Source organism: Aedes albopictus, chromosome 1 (assembly GCF_035046485.1).
Source record: "Aedes albopictus strain Foshan chromosome 1, AalbF5, whole genome shotgun sequence".
NCBI lineage: Eukaryota > Metazoa > Arthropoda > Insecta > Diptera > Culicidae > Aedes > Aedes albopictus.
This window is the reverse complement of record NC_085136.1, coordinates 28,609,686-28,631,314: the sequence shown is the minus strand read 5'-3', so window position 1 is coordinate 28,631,314 and position 21,629 is coordinate 28,609,686. Positions and strand designations below refer to the sequence as shown.

The 21,629-nt window shown below is 42.5% G+C and overlaps 1 protein-coding gene across 2 annotated transcripts in view; it reads right to left on the bottom strand.

Moving 5' to 3' along the window:
* Positions 1-220: 220 nt before the first annotated feature.
* Positions 221-21,629, bottom strand: part of LOC109428435 (post-GPI attachment to proteins factor 2-like) — a 32,803-nt gene continuing 11,394 nt past the window's right edge. For both annotated transcript variants that reach the window (XM_019704192.3, XM_029855408.2), the window contains exons 2-7: positions 16,395-16,619; positions 16,021-16,155; positions 15,773-15,934; positions 4,432-4,537; positions 4,134-4,352; positions 221-4,063 (exon numbers count right to left, since the gene is read on the bottom strand). In XM_019704192.3, the coding sequence (XP_019559737.3) occupies positions 3,903-4,063; positions 4,134-4,352; positions 4,432-4,537; positions 15,773-15,934; positions 16,021-16,155; positions 16,395-16,592 (981 nt within the window). In that variant the 5' untranslated portion in view covers positions 16,593-16,619 and the 3' untranslated portion in view covers positions 221-3,902. The remainder of the gene's footprint in view (positions 4,064-4,133; positions 4,353-4,431; positions 4,538-15,772; positions 15,935-16,020; positions 16,156-16,394; positions 16,620-21,629) is intronic.

Sequence of the window (21,629 nt, the reverse complement as noted above, 5' to 3'; positions counted from 1 at the left end):
TTAGATGTTGGCTACGATAAATTTCATTCATGCCAGGGGCCTGGTTTGAACCATTTTTAGTTTGAACGATGTGCAGATTAGAGGGGGTCAAATTAAAAGGTGTTCAGATTAGATGAGGTCAAACCAACGGGGGTAGACGGATATGTTGTATGGGATTGCAATCCCCAACCGTGATGGGACGTGATTTCGAAGAATTCTACACCGAATAAGCTAAGATTAGTTGTCAAATTTGTCAATTGTTATTATTTATTTCCTTTCAAAGTTCCTCAATTGTTAAGGGTGGTGTGTGGTGGCGCAACCATGTGACCATTCAACTCTCACTTCACGATCGACCATGTTGTCTGACCTCCTCCTGACGCGGCGTTACCATATAATTCGAATATTGTTTACTATTTTCTTATAACATTCTGTTTGGTTTTTGTTGTTTTCATTCTCCTGAATTCGGTCTATTTCATAACGTGTTTTTTTATTGAATCGGAAATGTTAATATGTTGTTACGTGAGTGATGTGGAGGTTGTCGTAACCATTTTTAAACTGTTGCATACTGTTCTGTGTGGTTTGACAGCTCGAGCTGTCAGTTAAATGTCAACAACCAAACGCGGAAGGTTTGTCTAATTTTCGCTTCGGTAGCTTCGATTGGAAAACAAGAAGACAAATTTTCATATTTCACTGTGGACTGGACCACAAACTACCTCTTAGGCTCATGCATGCACTTTTTCAGTATTATAAAACAGACAGTTTTTAGTAGGGGAGATAAAAGTCAAAAGCACTTAACAACTGCCGATCGATCATCAAACAAGACGTTCTAACGCGCGAACTATGGGAAGCCGAGAGCAATACACGGTGGGTGACTTTTTACTTACATGGATTTTTACATTGATAAGTTTCAACGTAAAACGGAAACTCAGAGTATTGATCAGACTTTGAGGTTTTATGATGGACTGCGGAAACGTAAACGTAAGTAGGAACTCGGGGAAGCGATCGATGATGGAGGAAAAAAAATGGTTTTGTGCGTGGTAGCTGGTAGTAGAAAGGGCGCATTTGTTTTAACTCGTTATGTAAACAATAGTTCCGTTGTGATTCCGTCCGATGATATGTAATTGCCAGTGTAAATTTGGATAGTGTCGATTAACGCGCATGTAAATTCTACAAACGTGTCATCGCGAGTATGTATAACAACAACAACAACACACGGAGAGCGAATCGATCAAACAAAACAAACGCCTTATTGCGGGTAAACAATGCTCGGGAACGTGTCACACTGACGGATGCGACGGCACAAAAGAAGACACAGATAAATCACAATGTATATATAGAAAATATCACACATGCAAATTGACTAATATCTGTACGTACAGAGGCTGTTGGAGGAGCGACAGGAACCGGGCGTAAAAGGAAAACATAAACAATGCCCATTGGGCGTGTCAACTTGACAGCTGACGTGTGATGACGTTTTTTTTAAAATTTCTTGAATGCTGGCGCGTTAACCAATATGGCGCGTGATTGTTTGTATGAGAGTGCTTAAGAACTAATTGTCGCGAGAGTTCATCTTCGTCTAAATTGCAGCAATCTTCCGTTTTCGTTACATTATTCTTCGTTTCGGTTTTCTAGTTTCATTATAGAGGAAAGTGAAAAATAATAACTATATACGTTACAATGTTAAGGTACCAATTTTGTGTAAGATTATGCTTAGCATCTCTTTTTTTTTCTTTTCTCTAAATACAATCAGGACTAGAATCGGTTTCTCATCGTTTCCTACAGGAGTGGGTTTACCCTTTCTCGTGTATTTTGACTATACGTGTGTTTTTTTTTTTCTTTGTTCAATAGGTAATATTTAATAATATCTTAAAATCACTGTTCATCTGCTTTTTGTTCTAATTGCGTGTCTAATTTTCGTTTTGAGTTCATTCAGAGGAGTCCTATATTCATTACGATTTGTTTTGAATTACAATTTTGAGTATTGGGTTACTTTTTGACGCTTGTGCTTCCTGTTTTGAGAGTGCAATTCGAAAATGACTAGTTACAGGTTATTAAAAACACATATTGGAAAAATAAGGAATGTAAACAATTTATTGTTAAGTAAAATATAACAGGTAACTAATGATATCTTCTCAGATAAGTACACAGTAACTCATGCTGGGCATATTGACAACTAAGCGCTCACTCATTCAACATCGTGAGTACACATGATCCATCCAAGAAGGCGCAAGTTGTTCTTTGTATATGTTTGTGTGCCCTCTCTATTACTTTGGCTATGTTTATGGTCTATGCCATTTTGACTGGTTTTAAATATCAACTCAGTCAAACGGCACCCAACAAATTCTCGCCACTCATAACAAACACGTCTAGAGACGAGTATAGTAGACGTTCGCTTGGCGCAAACGGTTAAGCTGCAATGCTTTTTAACTGCAAGTCCACTAAGTGCAATAATTTTGCAGTTATCGCACCAAAACAAAACGTCAACAGAGTTGCAATGTTTTTCGGATGCACTACAGCTGCATTGCGATGTTTTTGAGTTCATTCTGGCTGCGTCCACCAGTATTTGACAACTGATTGACGGCTGCTAGTCGTTGCAGTTAGCGAATTTCATTCGGTAACTGAAACGTAAACATGTTGCACTTATCGAACGTCTACTGTAACAGTGTAACGAGTAACGAGTGAACTGTTCAACGGTGAGTTCTTCGTTCACTCACCTGGAAAATTGTAATTCTTGTGAATTTAGGTAAAAAACATTGAATAAACGTGTACCCCACATAAGTGTCAAGCGGTTGAAAGGCTCAGTAGGCGTTGCCCCTTGCAGACGTGTTTCAAGCTGCTTGTCACATTTCTTTCGCATTCTCGCGATTTCGCTGACGGTTTGGTCGGTGCAATGCCATCCGAATAGTTCTCCCGTGTGTTAAAGTGTTTGTGCTGTGTGAATGTCAATGTAGATTTATTGATTTTGGAAAGAATTGTTTTCCATTTCAGTTTCGCGTTTCAAGAAACAAGACAGCGCTACGCCCTTTGGAAGTGTTTTGTGTGTTTACATGCCGCTGCTAGCTGCTCGAGTGACGCAAATGGTGTAAAGCGTTTAAAATGCATCTTTGTTTAGCTAATTTATGTCATATTTTTTACATATTTGGCTTATACACCATGATATTAGTGATTCTTGAGTGGTTGCAGAATCAAATGTACCGTAATTCGTAATTCTGTGAGAGATAGAGTGACGCGTGTTCTAATGATGACAGAATGCATACGCGGAACAAGCTTGACTGCGCTGTGAAGACGTTCTCATGACGATGGCAGCGCTACCTTGGATGGATTCCGGTGAGAATGTTCTGCTTAGTGTTAATAGAACACATTGAACTAAATACACGCCAGTTTCAAAGACTATCTTTGATTCAGGAAGTATGTTTTCAATATTATTATCCAATTGATAACGATAATGCACACATGCGGGTTTTATTGTAAGTGAAAGTGACTTCCGAATTGACGTGTCTCTCCAGGCATTCTGAAATGGGTCTTGTCTAAATGGCAGAGTGTACTTATCTGACGAAGAAGAAAGTAAAGTAAAGCTAACGCAGTGGAAATTAAGGAATGTCTACACTACTCTACGTCTAACCTACAGTAACATCTTCTGAAGACACCAGATCGGAAAGGAAAATCTTCAATAAGCACCCCTTGGAAGCACCGATTGCGCTCCGAAACGTTGCCAATTGTGCCAATAATACCGATTCGGTACGATTTCCTCCGGCTAACTTTTGCACCTACTTAACATAAGAGAATTCACTAGATATCAAACCGCAGGCCTGTGGGCGGTTGGTACTGCTGCTGACGACGACAACAACAACAACAATGGCAACACTGATGTGGCTGCCGATCGCACCGATTGGCAACACTGCTCTTTCTGCTCAGCAGCCTCCTCAATCCAGCTTCCAACTGATGGTGGCGTGCTTCTTCCGGTACCGGTTGGCGTTTTTGGCAATCATGAAGTCCTCCGTCGGGAAATCCAACATGGTGGTGCAGTGAAAGCCCATGTTGGCCGACGCCACGATGTACTCGCACAGGGCGAACCAACTGAAGGCTGTTCCGAGACGAGAAAAGATACATTGATCAGTCTTTGTCCACTTCATTTCGTCTGCTTCAGAACTTACCCAAATCGTGGCACAGGAAGCGATGCTTCAGGAAAAACAAAATCAACCCAACGGTGGAGGCGATCGAGAGGGCAAAGAAGGCCTTCTTGTACCGGAGGGAGCTGTCCTCCTGGGGCGTTTGCGGTCCGTTCGGCTGGAGCACCTTCAGGAGTTTGAGCGTGGCCAGCATATAGGACAACGACGAAGTCATGAAAAGGATGAAGACCTTCTCGTGAACGGCTGGTGGTGGTGGAAGAAGTGATCAGGTTAGGCGCATTCTGGAGATGTTTTCTTAAGCAAAGGAATGCAAGATACTTACGATAGTTTTCCTTGTTGGAAACATAGGTAACGCAGCAGAGGGCACTGATTTCCACTATGTTTAAACCGTGGACAATCCTGAGAAGATTGGTCGCTTTCTTGATCCGCTGTTTAGAAAAGAAATAAAATTAAGATTAAACTTATTAACTTCAACAAGAATACGTAAGAGAACTCAGATAACAATAAATCACGTTAATACGTTTAGAACACTCAACAATTGCAGGTCTTCATCAACAGATACCTGCGGTAATAATTCGTGCATGATTATCTCACAACAGCATACCAATGCTGACCTCTATCATCGAAGTCACCAGCACCGTCAATTAGGTACTTGATACAATGTTCCGAATTAACAATTAACAATTACAGGTCGGACTCGATTATCCGGGGGTTCAATTAACCGGGGGCCCGATTATCCGGGGCTCGATTATCCGGCAAAAATGGCTCGATTATCCGGGGAAAAATTTTTTTATGCTTTGTTTACAAGATTTAAGATTATAATATGTCAAAAAATGTGATAAACATCAAATACAACACCTGAAAATTGGATTTACCATATTTGAATTTTTTTTTCATTTTTTCACATTTTTCAGCCAAAATTTCATTTTCAAAAAACATGGTTATAATAATACCTGACGTTAAGTTTAGGCACTACAACGTCATGTATGATAGCTTCTATGTTTAACGAACAGTTTTTGATTGAAGAACATCAAAAATAAAAGAAAAGAAGCATGGCTAGATTATCCGGGGTGAAATGATTTTGGAGTCACCCGGATAATCGAGTCCGACCTATAACATGTGATTGTCCCGCATGATCGTGGTGGGTAAATTTTGTTGTTCTCCAAAATCGTTCAAGGAACCTTCATTGAGATAATGAGTCGGAGTGCACAAATGTAAATAATAGGCGGATTCATTACTTAGATCTCGTGATTACTAATGAGATCAAGGATGGTCAATGGCTAGAAGACTTTAGACGAATTTCGCGCCATCCCTTCTATGGGGCTGGCAGCACCCCCTCAGAATCGAACGAAACTTTATGGGCATAAACAATAGGTCTTTCTAAGCAACTTTGCATATTTTGTTTTTCGTCTAGATAAATATTAGATTATGCAAAGTTGCTTCTTAAACAATTTTTTGAACTTCTATAAACTTTCATTGGTTGATGAGAGGCTGCTGAACCTATATATGGCCATGTTGGCACGAAACACGATGAAATATATTCACTCAATGTAGACATGAAAAAAGTTTTTGTTAGAAAAACTTTTTTCCCTTAAATATGTCACAGCAACATTGTTTGGAGAAAATGTAGGTAATTGAAATACCTTTCTCCAGAAAAAAATCATCGATTTAAAAACATAGGGTTTTTTGTAATATCGATTTAAATTTTTAAAACCTTTATTTTTCAGTGTAGGAATTAATTTTGTATTTTTTAGATATTTTTCTAAAAAACTTCATGAAATTTCATGAATTTCATGATAGTGCGCCATACAACACTTTTTTTGTAGGTCTTGTCATTTTTGAGTTACATAGATTTGAAAAAAATCTATGAAAAAAATTAGGCCCTCTTCAAATGTTACTCTTGAAAAATTTCGAAAAACAAAATATGCAGTTGTTGGTGTCAGACCAGCGATTTGTATTTTCTTTTACTTTTCGTAGAAAAGGATCGCGTATTTGATTCCATTCGTTCTCCCAAGACAAGGCGATTATCGATTTAACCCATGTTTTTAAATCATCTGCAGGCACTTCAAGATTTGCTGGGGTTTTTGATCTGCCACTTGCTGCCAGCTTGTCGGCAGCGTCGTTTCCGCTAACACCGCAATGGCTGGGAACCCAGACATATATGGTGTTGTTGTTCGAAGCTTTTCTAATAGCTTGCACGAAGGGGTGTCGGTTTTTTGGATTCTCCAGGGCCTTCAGTACACTGGCTGAGTCAGTGACAATGGCCTTCCAAGTAGATTCGGGATTGGTAACAGCCAGAAGGATGGCCGTTGCTTCGGCCGAGAAAATCGAAGTAGGTTTGGGAAGGCTTCCACTTGTATTGATATTCGGGCCTAGATTCGGGCCATAAACGCCATAACCAACTTCACCAGATGTCTTGGATCCATCGGTGTAGATAAGTTTGTAATCATTCAATTTTGTTTTGATGAGCTCGTTGAAGCGTGGGACCACAGTGTTGGGGTTTAGGTTTGCTTTGGTTGGAGTGTTTAGTGCCCATAAGATTCTGGGTGGAGAAAAGTCCCACGCTTCGTCTCCGACCCAGTGGACCGTGGACACCGGGGGGAGGGTTTGGTGGGCGATTTGTTGGAGGAGCTTGTTGGCCTCTTTGAGGAGGAACACTTCCTCGTCATCCCCGCTCGTCTTTTCCAGGAAACTGACGGCTTTTGAGCACACGGCTATAGCGAAAATGTGTCGAAAAGGGAGAGTACCAGCCTCGACGCATGCGGATGCTGCTGGTGTACAGGGAAGAAGGCCAGACAGACTGCGGATACATCGGTTGAAGGTTGGCGCAAGCTTGTTAATTACGATGTCCGAGCTTCTACATAGTAGTTCAGCACCGTAGAGTAGTTTGCTGCAAACGATGGCGTGTGTGATCCGTAATCCTACATCACGATTGTTCTTGGTGTGTTTGCTGGTAATTACTCGTATCAGATTCAGTCGGCTTTCGCATTGTGCTTTAATCCTATCGCAGTGGTGTTGAAAACTCAGGTGCCGATCTAAGTATCTAAGTATCATGATGGGGAGAGATCGGTTCAACTTCGGAATTTTTATCCGTGACGAATGAAAGAGAGAGATCGGATCCACGATTATTCTTGATCGGGATAATACGGATCCTACAAAATATCCCTAAAGAGTGGTGGGGAGAGATCGGTTCACCTTCGGAAATATTTATTCGAAATATGGTGGGGGGTATGATATTCCAAATTTGCAACCCCTATCCATAAATAAAATTTTCACACACTATCAATATGAAGTGGTGGGGATAAGATCTAATTCGTGATGAAAATGAAGTTTCCCAATTGATTGATTCGTACTCAAATATATGAAGAAAATGTCTCGTACTCAAATTCGTTCGAGAACCCCAGTAGTACGAATACTCATAATCACAGTTGGATCGATTGTTCCTTACCCCAGGCTCTCGCCTTGAATAAGTGGCTGAATCTATGCCTTTATGAATCATTGAATGGATTCCTATCTCCATCCATCGAAACATATGCCATGTTCCATAAGAGGTAATCTGTTCTAAATGGAAGAACAAAAAGAAAACCCAAGACGGACTGTCGCTTGCAACACGCATTGCGTTTTGATCGCGCGTCCGATCGATATTTCTCCAAACATAAACCACTCTCAGCTAAACGCCATACTATCGGTGGTCGTTCTAGAGGAAGAGTGTTTATAAATATTGTCGCATATGGTGTATGCAAAGTTTTCTCCCCTTGAACTTGAAAAATATTCAAAGTCAGGGCTATATGTGGCTTGTTATGCTCGCAGTGGCGAGTGGATCTAGGCCAAATCGATTCAATTCTAATTGATTGGTCCAAAGTAAATTTGGACACTCAAAAACACTCAACTACTGCTTTTAATCAAATATGCCAACTTGTAACAAACTGCCTTTTTACAATGGGCAGTTTGTTGCACAGGTGTATTCCGGGGAATTGTGTATTGTGTAAAAAGGTGTATTCAAGAAAGAGCATTCCATGGGGTTCCATGGTCGTTTCATGGTTTTCCAAGAGGGTTTCAGAAGTTCTAGGGGGTTTCAAGGGGGTTCAAGGGGTTCCAGGGTGTTTCATATAAGTTCCAGGGTATTTCAGCGGATTTTAAGAGAGTCCTAGAAGTTTTCGAAGTGCTCCAGTGAGCTTGATGGGAGACGCTGAGGGTTTCTGGGGCGTTCACAGCATGTCCGGACGACCGCGTTCTTTCTTTTGTAAGAAATTCTATCTCTTGGCGACAGTAAAAACAGTCCACAGCGAGTCCGAATGACCGCACCCTTATTTTTGTAAGAAATTCTGTTTCATGGCGACAGTAGAAACAGTCCACAGCGTGTCTGGACGACCGGACCCTTATTTTTGTAAATACAAATCTGTTCCATGGCAACAATTATAACAGTCCATAGCGCGTCCTGATGACCGTACCCTTACTTTTGTAAACAAATCTGTCTCATGGCAACCGTTAAAACAGTCAACAGCACGTTCGAATGACCGTAACCTTACATTTGTAAGAAATTCTGTCTCATGGCGACAGTAAAAACCGAGGTAAAAACAGTCTACAGTGCGTCCGGATGACCGCACCCATACTTTTATTTAAAATAAATCGGTCTCATGGCAACAATGAACACAGTCCACAGCGCGTCCAGATGGCCATACCCATACTTTTGTAAGAAATTCTGTCTCATGGTAACAGTAAACACAGTCCACGGCGCGTCCAGATGGACATTGAAAGAAATTCTATCTCATAGCGACAGTATAACAGTCCATAGCGTGTCAGGATGACCGCACCCTTATTTTTGTAAAAAAAAGTCTGTCTCATGGCAACAGTATAAACAGTCCATAGCATGTCAGGATGACCGCACCCCTACATTTGTAAGAAATTCTGTCTCATGGCGACAGTAGAAACAGTCCACAGCGTGTCCGGATGACCACACCCTTATTTTTGTAATAAATTCTGTTTCTGGTCTCGATTGATCTATCATATGGTCTGACGTTCAAACTTATGAATTTTTGTTTGTTGTATAATTGTTGTTCCATCAGAATCTAACCAAAGGGGTGAAGACACATTGTTGACGATTCAGCAAATAGATTATATGATAGCTGTAGAAGATGCTGTAGTTCAAGAATAATACATGCAGAAGATATGCCTAAGGGAAGAACTGTGAGACTCGGATTACATATTTTGGTTTGGTAGGGGTATTAGGGGCATAATGGACACCTCTGTTTTTGCCGAAAACGTTGACTTTTATGTAAAACTTTCAATGCATAAGTGTAAAGGAACAAGTCATTGTTCTATTTTTCAAAAGTACCATTTGTATTCCTTCAAAATAACCAAAATATCATTGAAATTGAAGTATGTGTTTCATATGGTGGATTTCTTATAATTTCGAAGCAGCAGCAAATAAGGTATTACGTGTGATTGAGTGTGTCCACTACAAAAACAAGTGAATTGTTAGCTTATCTACATGTATACGTAGATTTTGTAATGGATAAAGTAAAATAGCAAAGTTAGTGTTGTAGTCTATTCGGGGCAAAATGAGCACTGGCAATTATGAATGGATGTACGCGCGTTGCATACTGTTAGGCGTTTTAGAGAGTTTGAAAAAAATCAATATGATTATTTTAGCCTATAATTTATTTAATTAACTTTGAAGTTATGTAAACTCGTCCAAGATGGAGTATTATATCTGTGGTATTGATCTCCGTTGGCAAGTTACTTATCTGATCTATATTCTCAAAGATACAGCATAAAATATGCAGGGGTGTTCATTATGCCCCGATGGGTGTCCATTTCACCCCGTACCTTTCCTGCCAGCCCTAAAAACACACAATTTTCAATTCATTATTTCTCCACAATAATGACATTCTACCAGCTGTAAATGATTGAAATACGTAGAAAACAAGTTAAAGTTGTAAGCCAACTGATAATATGTTAAGTTTTTTTCTGTTGTACAGGCCTAACATACGCATTTGCTTAGGGTGTCCATTATGCCCCTAATCCCCCTATGTAGTCATAAAAAAAAACAAAAAATAGCAAAATTCAATATTTGTTTAATACTTAAGCTTTGCAAGTTTATCGTGATGCATGATCGGTTTGACTGGTTAACCCTTATGTGTCCGACAGAATACCCGGGTACCCAGCGCCCATTTAAAATACAGTTTGTCGGACACATAACGGTTAAAATGCGAAGGTTGTGCACAACTTTCACCATGTGCATCCCTCAGGGAAAACATTAAAAGGAAGACATTAGAGATGTGTTGAGTAAGCTTGATCGTGAGTATGAAGTCCTCGTGTCCTTTCGAAAATCGTCTATTTGTATCGTTACAGGTTGTTTGTCTACTCTACGTTTGATCAGCAGCAATTCTTTATTACACCAACGAACATAGCCACAAAATGACTGACAACTCTTAGGTCATTTTGACAGATGTAACATGAACATGAGAAGGACGGCAACAAGCAAAGTATCTATACCAAGGTAAGAGATTCCCGCTAATAATCATGGATTAGTGAAAAAAGGAAAAAAGCAAAAAAATAGTTATGAAGTTTGCGCTGATTTGTATAGGCACATCACTATTTAGTTAACTTTCTTAAGAAATTAAGCACTCCCATCTTAGAAGCATTTATTTAATTGCATATCACTGGATTAAAAGGGACCTCCCTGCAATAAAACAGGAAATATCGCCACTTGAAAATCGGAGACAAAATATTTTTAATTGGTTAGAATCATATTTTTTCAGCATTTAGAAACATCCAAACTAATGAAACTTCACAAACTTTGCTGAAATAGTGACGTTTTAGAGTAAAAACACCAACTTTTCATAACTAACGCAGATGTGTTGGTGAGTCTCTTTATTGACATTTGCGGGAATATCTTACCTTGGTATTTAAGGTGACTCCCCGTATCACTCCTATTTCAGCACTTCTTTTTCGATTCTTATTTCTAACAATCATCGAGCGCAACAGTAGTGGTGTTGCCTTTTTACATATGGTTTATAAACAAACAAACAAAAACAGCACCTCTTTGTCACGCTTTCACCAATGTAAACATTTCAAGATTATCAATCATTTTAAACCAATTCAAGCAGTAGACTACTCTGTTTTGGTAAATAACAATGAAACATGTCTCAATATTACGAAAAACGCCGAATTTTATGTGTAATAAGCTAAAAATGATCGAATACTCTTAGTATGCTCTTCCGCTGTTGATGTTTGCAAGCAGCAGCAGTGTTGGCGGACAGTGCGGAGGAGATTGCACAAATAAAAATTATTTGCTTTTATGACTATCATATGTGATTCAAAGTACAACAATAATCATTCGAAGAATAGTTTTCGATTTTACGACGTATAATCGATAAATTTGAGTTGACCTTTTCAATGATTTTGGTTGATTTTATTGATGAATTGGCCCGCAAGATCGACATCACTGCGTTCAATGATCGATGATTGTGCGCCGGACGGCACCGTCGCGTCGCGCTGCTGCCGTCGTCGTTGTACTGTGGTGGATGGTAAACATTGCCATCGAACCCTCGGTGCGTTTGAGACAAATTTGAATAATTTTCAAGTTTGAGTGAAAATATTTCTTTGTGGTATAGATAGTTCGAAAGAGAATTTTAATTGGAACAGTGTGTTCTATGTTTCCTTTCAAAATATCTTGCGTGAAGTGGAGAATTTTAGAGAAAAGGTAAGCGTCGATTTTCTTGCGTAAATGTATTAGTGCAATACTGTGTAAAGTTGAATTTGGATGATGATTCTGAAGAAGCCATTTTGTGATGACACAAGAAAAGGCCTTAAATACGTTAGGCAACAAGATCGATTGAGTAGAATCAGTGAAGAGAATTGTCAGACAAAAGAGGCACAAAACAAGCAACAAAGAAGGCGCGGCGATTACTCATTATCCCAACTGGTAACAGATAATGACATGATCTCGAAAAATTTTGTTGCAGGCAAACGGAAGTGGATAGCTGATACTGAGGAAGATTACAAGTGGTAATCGAAATACGCATATCTGTCCAAGGATAAGCAATTTAGGGCGGAATTAAAAGGTACAACACTGAAAACACTCATTCGAAGAGGGTTTTCTGCTTAGAGGGTTCGAAAAGTCGGTACAAGATCATAATGTAAGGCTTAAAATCTCTAAACTCCTGTTGCACGATCTTTGTCCTATTATGTTCAGGACAAACTTATGTCGCATTGGGTGGATTGTCGCAACAAATGCAGGTTGCGACATTGTCATTATTGTTACGCGATGGTTGAATTTTGGTTCACTGAATAGAATATATGATCCTTCTTTTTCGTGCATGTGTGTGGTCTGTCAAAATGACCTGAGAAGTGTCAAACATTTTCATGGCTAGCTTTGTAGGTGTAATGAAAAATACGCCACACCCAGCTGTCACGTGTCAACGAGAAGCCACCGTGATGAAAACAATCTCAAACTGGGTGGTGTCGCGGCTCAAATGTTCGACGTCTGGTTTAATGGTAGTACTATACTACATACTAGTAGTCGCAGGTATTCAGTAGAACTTTGCTGATGGTAGACATGTGAACAGTAGATAGGTATATATTACCGCACACTGCTCATTGATTATCGATTCTGCTAATACAAATTAAATAAAACAGCAACAACATCAAAACATGAACAACTGCGGCAAAGGCTGATGTTTAAAATGAACGAAAAGAAATTGATAATTATGTAGTAGGTATCTAAGGATGAAAGCTTCTGTTACTACTATATTCATTCCTGAGAAGGGGGAGGATGTGTGGTACTGAATCTGCATTGTTGTTCGACTAGCCTTCCAATGTTAGCACATGGTCTGCCAAATACACATCAAGCAATCTAGTAGGCGCGCAAACCGCCTTCGCGTCAAAGTGTAAACACAAGTTACTTCCTGGCGGCACCCGTTTTTCCAAAATTTTTCCAAGCATCAAACATGAGGTTCCAGGGGCGTTCCAGAGTTTACAAGGGGGTTCAAAGGCATTCCGGGGTAACGCTTACCCTATCGACTAACAGCTGCTGTCGAGATCAAAGCGGTTCACGACTCTTCTTTTTTGCATCGGTCAGTGTTAGACTACGTCGGACGTACTTAGGTGAGAATCGCTCAGCCAGATAAGTGAAAATCTTGAAAAATACAGTTTTGTGAAGCGGAAGTTATGAGTTTTGTTTTGCAGAGAAATGCCGTGTGATTCGTCAAATAGATAGAACATAAAGACGCGCCTCGAAGGCTTTCAAGAAATCTAAAAGAAAGACGCACCTCGAAGACAGTCGAAAATGGAAAAGAGAAACGCGCCTCGAAGACCGTCGAGAAATCTAAAAGAAGAACGCACCTCGAAGGCCGTCCAGAATGGAAAAGAAGGACGCGCTTCGAAGGCTAACGAAAATGGAAAAGATGGACGCGCCTGAAGGCCATCGAGAATGAAAAAAGAACGTGCCTCGAAGGCCGTCCAGATACCGAAAAAAAAGGATGCACCCGAAAGCCGTCGAAAACGGAAAAGGTGGACACGCCTTGAAGGCCGTCGAGAAATCGAAAAGAAGGACGCGCCTGAAGGCCGTTGAAATGGGCAAGAGGACATACCTCGAAGGCCGTCGAGAATAAAAAAAGGACGCGCCCTAGAAGGTCGTCGATAAATCTAAGCAGGACGCGTCACGAAGGCCATCGAGAATTAAGGACGCGTCTCGAAGGACTTCGAGAATGAAAAAGGACGCACCTCGGAGGCCGGCGCGAATGGAAAAGGAGGACGCGCCTCGAAGGCCGTCGAGAAATCGAAAAGAAGGACGTGCTTCGAAGGCCGTCGAGAATGGAAAAGAAGGACGCATCTCGAAGACCGTCGTATTGCAATGTGTTTATTTTCCTGTGCAAAAGGTTGTGCCTTGAAAGCCATCGTCTTTGAACGTGTGGAGGCTTGCGGAATCGAAAAACGCGTCTTGAAGACCGTTGAATTGAGTTGCTCTACGGCATCAAATAAGAAGGACTCATCCTGACTACCGAGGGATTCAGAGTTGTTTCAGGGAGTCCCATAAGCGGTCTAGGGGTGTTCCAAGGTGTGAATAATAAGCCTAAGTTAAAATTCACATGGGGATTTAAAGGTGTTTCATGAGATTTCAGAGCCGATTCAGTGTTTCAGTGCGTTTCAGAAGGTTTCAGGAGCATTGCAGCGGTTTTTCTGTGGTTTCAAGGGGTCTGTACCCCTGATATCACCTGAAACTCTGAAACGTTTTAAAACCCCTTTGAAAATCCGTGCAACTTCCTTGAAAACTATCTAAATTTCCATGAATCTTTCAAAACCCCTCCGGAATTCTTCTAAAATCCTCTGAAAATCCCGGAAATGCCTCTGAAACATCCCTGAAACCCCATTAGAAGCCCTGAGGACCCTTCCGACGCCCCTCTGAAGATCCCAAGAAACTTGAAAATGAAAGTCTAGTCATCTTGAAAACCTTTGCGTTAACCGCTGCGCCTAAATAGGCCTTATATTGAGAGATGTAAGATCTCTGCAAAAGTTATCCAAATTTTTGGTCGAATCTACAAATTTCTAAAAACCTGGGGTTTTTATATTATTTCACCACCTATAAGGAACCCAAGTAACCAAAAGTTCAGATAAAAGGGTACTTTATAAGCTAAGCAGCTTGTTCGAGGTTGCTCATTAGCATTCTAAGCAGCTTCATTTTTAAGTAATTTTGGAACTTGAAAGTTCACATAAGCACGCTGGATAGCCTTCTAAAGCAGCTTCTGACAGAACTTTGACAAAATTCATGCAGAAACAAACATGTGTTTTTCAGAATCCCAACCCTGTTGGTGGGTTTGTGATTCACGTCTGGAAATTGCTTCTGATAATTATATTTTTACACCTGTCGCAGATATGTAGATTTGAAGTGGATCCTCCTACGTGATAGCCTGCCGACTTACCGCTGCGCTGCTGAAGACACTTGACAAAGTCAAGCTAACTTCACTACTGTACAAATGTGCAAAACTAGCTGCTGACAGAAAATCGATTCAAGTCAGACTTTACCTGCTGTCCACTCAATCGCAACTGTAGTACTGTGGTAGAGTGTAGGGTTCTCACGCAGCGACTATCGGTTCGAATCCGATGGGCGGCAATTTTTTTTTTGCTCAAGCCTAGTATTTATTGATTTGATAAATTCATATTTGTCTTTTATTCGTGCAGTTGTTTTCTGTAAAAGAAATAAATTTAATCTTCATTGAAACACAATGCTACTGTACTGAACTTCTATGAACTTGAAAGTTCCGACAAAGCTCCGAGTAGCATCTTAAGCAGCTTTCAAGTTCCGCGAAGTTCAGATGAAGTTCCGAATGGAACTTTCTGGCTGCTTAAGAGGCTAACAATGAGCCTTGCCGGAACTTGTGATCAAATTTCCAGCAAGGTTCATCGAGGCTTCTTAAGCAGCCAGAAAGTTCCATTTTGAACTTTATCTCAACTTCGCGGAACTTGAAAGTGCATTTTGTCATGGGAAGCGGAACTTTTGGTTACTTGGGAATACGCCTTTTTTTTCGAAGAACTAAATCAGAATGCCATTTAACATTCTCTCCAAATTTATTTCAGAATTTCCGATTTTAAATTAAAAGCTCCATCAACCTTGTAGTAGCAAACCGTAGATATAGCCATAGATTCAAGACATAACTCACCACTAAATCGCTGAGCTCCCGAATCAACGCCCGGTAATAGTTCTTGTACACGAAGGCTATAATAATCCTTGGTCCGATGTGCAGCGCTATCGAGATCCGCCACAAGTACCTCTGGGGGCTGACACCGGTGATGGCACTGATCGAAGGGATAACATTGTAAACCTAAAAATGGAAATGCAAGAAAACTGTCAGCAAAGAACAATACCTCCCCACCCCCACCCCAGCCAAGTATTCAGCATTTTCCTTACCCGACAGTGGGTTTCGTGGACTTCATCGGGCTGGAAGATGTACGCCGTCACGAAGCACACGAACAGCGTCCCCAGAGGCAGGACCAACGTAAAGACACAGATATCGCGAAAACTAACAATCAGATGTACACCAAGCTGGCGGAAATTGAAAGAGAACAAGAAGAAGAAGAAGAAGAAACGGAGAGAACATTAGGAACGACCGTACGTCGACCACGCCGGATATGGATGACGTCAATCGCGTCTTGGATGGAACCCATCATCATCATCGTCTCGTTCCGTATTGTGGGAATACATTATTGATAAAGCAACGTGCGATGTCATTCTTAGGATTTCCATCCACCCACCACCTAGACCCCCCGGCCGCAATGACAAACCTTATCCGAGTGATTCGGTTCGTCGTCCACCGCTGGATGCTCCTCCAGCGCCGACGAGGAAGACACCGAGCCTGGAACAGGTGGCGGTTGCGGTTGTGGTAACTGTGGATCGGTTCGGGCGGCTTTTATCAACAGGGGTGTCCCATCGGCATCGGGACACCCTCCGCCGTTGGCACCGACCATGCTGACGGATTCCATCTTCGCGCCGCCTCACCGACCAATTGTCTTTAAAAAGAAGAAGAAAAAATAATTATTAATGGTGGTGAAAGGTCACCGTCGGATGGTACACAATCGAAAATCAATTTTTTGAGGGAAGCAGATGTGAAATTCTAATAACTCTTTTCGGGAGGGCACTGAGAGACAGCCTCTATGACTGTGTACATAACATCCAACAACTGTCGCAACGTTTATCGTCATTGCTTTCCTCAGTGTCGCGTCGTCGCGTGATGCTATGCTGTCTATGTCAACAGGAAACATTTTAAAGACTCAGGTATATTCAATCACTAAGTATTGGATGATTGGTTCAAACGTATGACTATCTATATTCTTTCGTAAATTCGAAGAAATTCCTAGACCATGGCCTAATTGGCTCAATCACATGTTTTTCTTTTGTTATAAAAAACTTTGTAATTACCCGCACGGTAACGGCTGGGTAACGCGTCATTACCCGCTTCCTAGCAATTCCTATCCGAAAGACACTGGTCGACTGGTCCGCAGCCCGGCAACTTTAGGGAAGATCGGGTAACTAACACCGGGGGAACTTTGGTCGTAGGCTGGCAGGGAAGTAGAATGTCGGAGCCTCTGCTCTCCAGGTTAGGAGCGGCTGATCAACATCTCCTTACGCTGTTTTCTCCTCTTACGCTTCGGCGGTCTATGTAACCGACAAGTTAGCGTTTACGGTCGACCTCCCCTTCCGGAAGACGAATCCACCCTCGGTGTGTCTCAACATTCTGTTGAAGATGATCTTTTCTCACACCTTCTCCGCCGTGTCGATCAAACATATTTATCAGTATACCGACGAATATCCGGGTAGTTTCCCCGCCCTTGGGTGCTGTCCATAAACCACGTGGTCATAAGGTGGGGGGGGGGGGGGTTCGGCCAATGACCATTTTGTATGGACACAAAAAAAATTTTGTATGGACAAATGACCACGCGGGGGGGGGGGGGGGGGGTGGGTTTGAAAAGTCCCAAAAAAATGACCACGTGGTTTATGGACAGCTCCTTGGCAATAGAACCAGGCTCTGCCGCCTCCAAACCTCTGGGAAAACTACCTCGTCCAGGCATTCCTGCATAGTAGACCTGAACATCCCTGGAGCCTCTGCAATAGCTACTTTTAAGGCCAAGTTCAGAACACCGTTCAGACATAGGGCCTTACCTACGCTAAGGGATTTTACTGTCCCCGCAAGTTCCTCATCGGTGACCCTCTCCTCATCGCCAGCCTCAGTCCCCAGTTCTCCTACGAAAAGAGGCCAAGAACTATGTTCATCTCTTGTCTTGGCCATCACGATCCTGTAGGCATCACCACACGGATTTGCATTGGCACTCTGGTAGAGACCCTCAAAGGAGGCCTTTTGCTTGCCCCTATCTCGGTCTTCAGCGTGACTTTGTCAGCGACGAACACACCCCACCGTTCGTTTCGCTATTCCTCAGATCGTGCTCACTGCATCCACTGCCTAGCCCGTAGGCAGGCGCGGCGCAAGTCCGCAATCGTTTGAGTCCATACCAGAAAGCCGGAGGTCTCCCATTTCTGGGGTGGCCTTGCCTAGGCATGGTCGCATCGCATGCACACCAAAGCTACCTGTGTCCCTGTCAGCCCTTTCCGTAGCCTATTGGCTACGGCGGCCGCCTGCACCTCGCACTGTTGCCGCAGTGCCGTGACGAGCTATTCCATTTCGGTGACCTCGTCTAGTGTTTACACTTTCAGAGTCGCCTCTTGTGTGAGAGCCTTCACCTCTACTCTATTGCCCAGAATCATCTCGCTCGTACGAATACGTTTGATACTGCGCACGTCGGCTCCCAGATCCACGAGCTTGGCGTCGCTTTGCACCGCCTTCAAGACGTCCGAGTCCTTCGACTGTTCGGTCTTGATGACGAGCGTGTCGCCTTTCTCGCGCTTGGCACCTACTCTCTTACGCCTTGGTTTGGCGTCCCAAGCTACTTCTACCTGCGGCTTTGACTTCTTCTTCTTTCGTTCGACTTTCGTCCAAAAGGGGTCCTCCCCTTGGTTCGCCCTACTCTGTGGATGTTGAGGGCCTAACAACGGTCGCAATCCCCTGTTCCCTGCCATCCAGGACGGGCCAGCCTTTTCAGGCCCACCCTTCCCAGCTTTCCGGGACGCCTGGCTGGGGTCCGACTTGCCGGCATTACTGTCCACCTTCGGGGTTAGCATCTTCCTAGCCTTGCGGGCACCGCCACACCTTTTGGACTTCCTGCGAAAGCCAAGGCTTCCGTCTGGGTAGACTTCGTAACCTTACTTTCACCGGTTTCCTCCGCTGCTGTAGTCTTCACCTGAGACGAGACTCGCTAAGACGGTCTTCTTTTTCTCCAGTTTGTTATTTTTCTTCTTCTTCCTATCTGTGTTGACATTAGGTTTTGGGCTGGTGTTCAAACACGTACGTGACTGCATCATCTCACATGCAGTGTGACTGAATCCCATTCACGCACAAAATCATGTTGAGGTGAAATGTTGCATCGCCAACAATCGCCAAGCAAAGTAATCATTGGAATATATTGATTTCAATTTATTCTTGCAGCACAGGAGAAGAAAATGCTGCTCGGAGTGAATTTTGGCTTCAGAATTTATCTCGGATAGCAATAATTTCCTCGTTTTAAGTAACGTAATCAAACGGGCTACAGCTGACAGCACAGTTGAGCTACACTTGACGTTCCTTTTTTTCCTCTTCGTGAGTCTCGTCTCAGCTCTTCTCGAGGCTCACGTGATCCTGCTTTGGCGTCGTCCATCGACATACGAAGTCGCAACGCAACACGGCCATTTTCAGGTCCTTACTTATTTTGGACTTCGTGGACGGGTCGCTTGACACCTTGAAAATTGGGGTTAGTAGTCCTATTCTTAGCTGGCGACTACGCGGCTGACTCGCAAGCGGGGGGGGGGGGGACAAGAAACGGTCATCGACGGAGCTAACCTCGCTAAGGCCTGCGTGTCCATGGTGGACTAGTTCCAACAATCCTCACATAGTATTGCGCGCAAACCCCAAAATTTTATTCCCACCTTTGGGTTTCCGCGCCGAAGACCCAGCGCCAGATTCGGCGACAAAGAAACATGACAGCAGTCGCCGGACAGTTGGCAATCCTGATATTTGACGGCGGCCGCCCGTTAGTTATGGGAGTGGATTGTTGTCATGCAAATAGAGCTTTTCGCAGAAAATGCATGTGTATTAAGTTATTGTCGACGCATTTTTTTGCTGTGTTAGTGTGAAATTTAGCGATTTGCTATATCGCGTAAGCTTTCGCTGGAAGAAACCGTCAAGTTCTTCAGCGAAGCAACGAAAATTTTCAGTGAAAAAAGCAATAGTTTCGGAGTAGCAGTGGTGTCTGGTGAATTTCCTCAGAGCGGCCCTCTTTCCAGATTTCTATGTTCACTTGCTTCCCAAGGACGACGCGATGTATTACGATGCAGCTTCTTGGGGACGTGTCTGTCAACAACGTATGCCAGCACATTGGACAAAGTTTGAGCAGCAAGCTCAATGTCTTCGGACTTCGGTGTTAAGGAGATAACCCCAATCAAGGCCGGATAACAGTTCAGTGATACTTTGAATCTACGATGATCAGCCTTGCGGAATTGCCATAGGAAACGGCAGTCGGTGAAATTGACAAATTCAAGCGGCGAGTTAGCGTCGATTGTTAACTGCAAAGGAGGGTGGTAGACTGTTAATTTTACTAAAGGAACAGGAGCTTCGCATAAGGTAGCATCCATTTATTACGTAACGCTAAAATCAACATTTTTTACCCCCTCTCTAACGCTTTTTTGTATAAAAACCTCAAGAAATTTGTAAGGATCGTAACGCTCGGTCGTACTCCTCCCCTCCCCCCAGAGCGTTACGTAATTTGTGGACGGCGCCTAAAGTGGAGCAGTCTCCTGTGCCGATGTGGATCACCTAAGGTGCGGCGAAAAGAAAACAAGTCTGCTCTTTCATTCCTACGGCGTTCTTATGGGAGTGACGTCATGTTCTATATTTGTAAACATGACGTCACTCCCATAAGAACGCTGTAGGAATGGAAGAGCCGACTAGTTTTCTATCGCCGCACCTATGGGTAAATCCACATCGCTCCTGTGCACTACTGACAAAGCAGAGGTCCAGACTACGGTTGTTCTGATTGGTAACGTGGTTGATTTGAGCGAGAGTTGACGCACTAAGGACTGTTCATTAAAGAAAGTGGACACCTGTTTTTCAATAGAAACTATTTATTTTCGAACAAATTCATAAGTTTATTTTTTATTTAATACAATCAACATACATGTGGCCGAATTCACGAGAGTTTGAACATTTACTTCGCATTTCTGAAGAACGCTCGGACTTTCCTCTTGATACCTCCCATTAGATTCTGCACAACTTTCTCCGTAACATTTCGTTGTGCCGCAGACCAAATTTTCTTGAAGTAATCAACAGAGCTTACTTCACTTCCATCTTTCTTGAGATGCCGCTTAATTATTGTCCAGTATCTTTTCACAGGACTGTTGAGATCCGGGAAGAGATTCCGTGGTTGGGACAGTTAATCCGACGCGATATTCCGATAAAAAAACGCGGAGATAGTTTTCTCTTAAACAGAACGTGTATCGTTTATTTTTCTCGTTTTTATACTGAATGACATTTAAGATTCATCACGGTAGCAAGGTTTTTGATATACCAGGTATGGTAACTTGCCCTGTCTATGTCTGACCTACTGACGTCACTACACCTCCTCTCAAGTTCACCAATCCTAATCCCTCTCGATGTTGTACAAACAAAACCTTGCCTAGTGCTTTAGTTAAGGTATCTGCAACCTGACTCTCAGATGGAATCCGTTTCAGCTTTAGTATCTTCTCCCTAACCTTCTCTCGTAGAAAATGGTATCGAACATCATAATGCTTGGAACGGCGCGTCTCTGGGTTTTCCGAAACACTTATGCATCCCGAGTTGTCTTCAAGCATCGTCACTGGAAGCTGCACTTGTAGGTTCAAATCATTCATGACTTTCAGTAGCCATAGTACTTCCTTGGCGGCATCACAGACTGCTA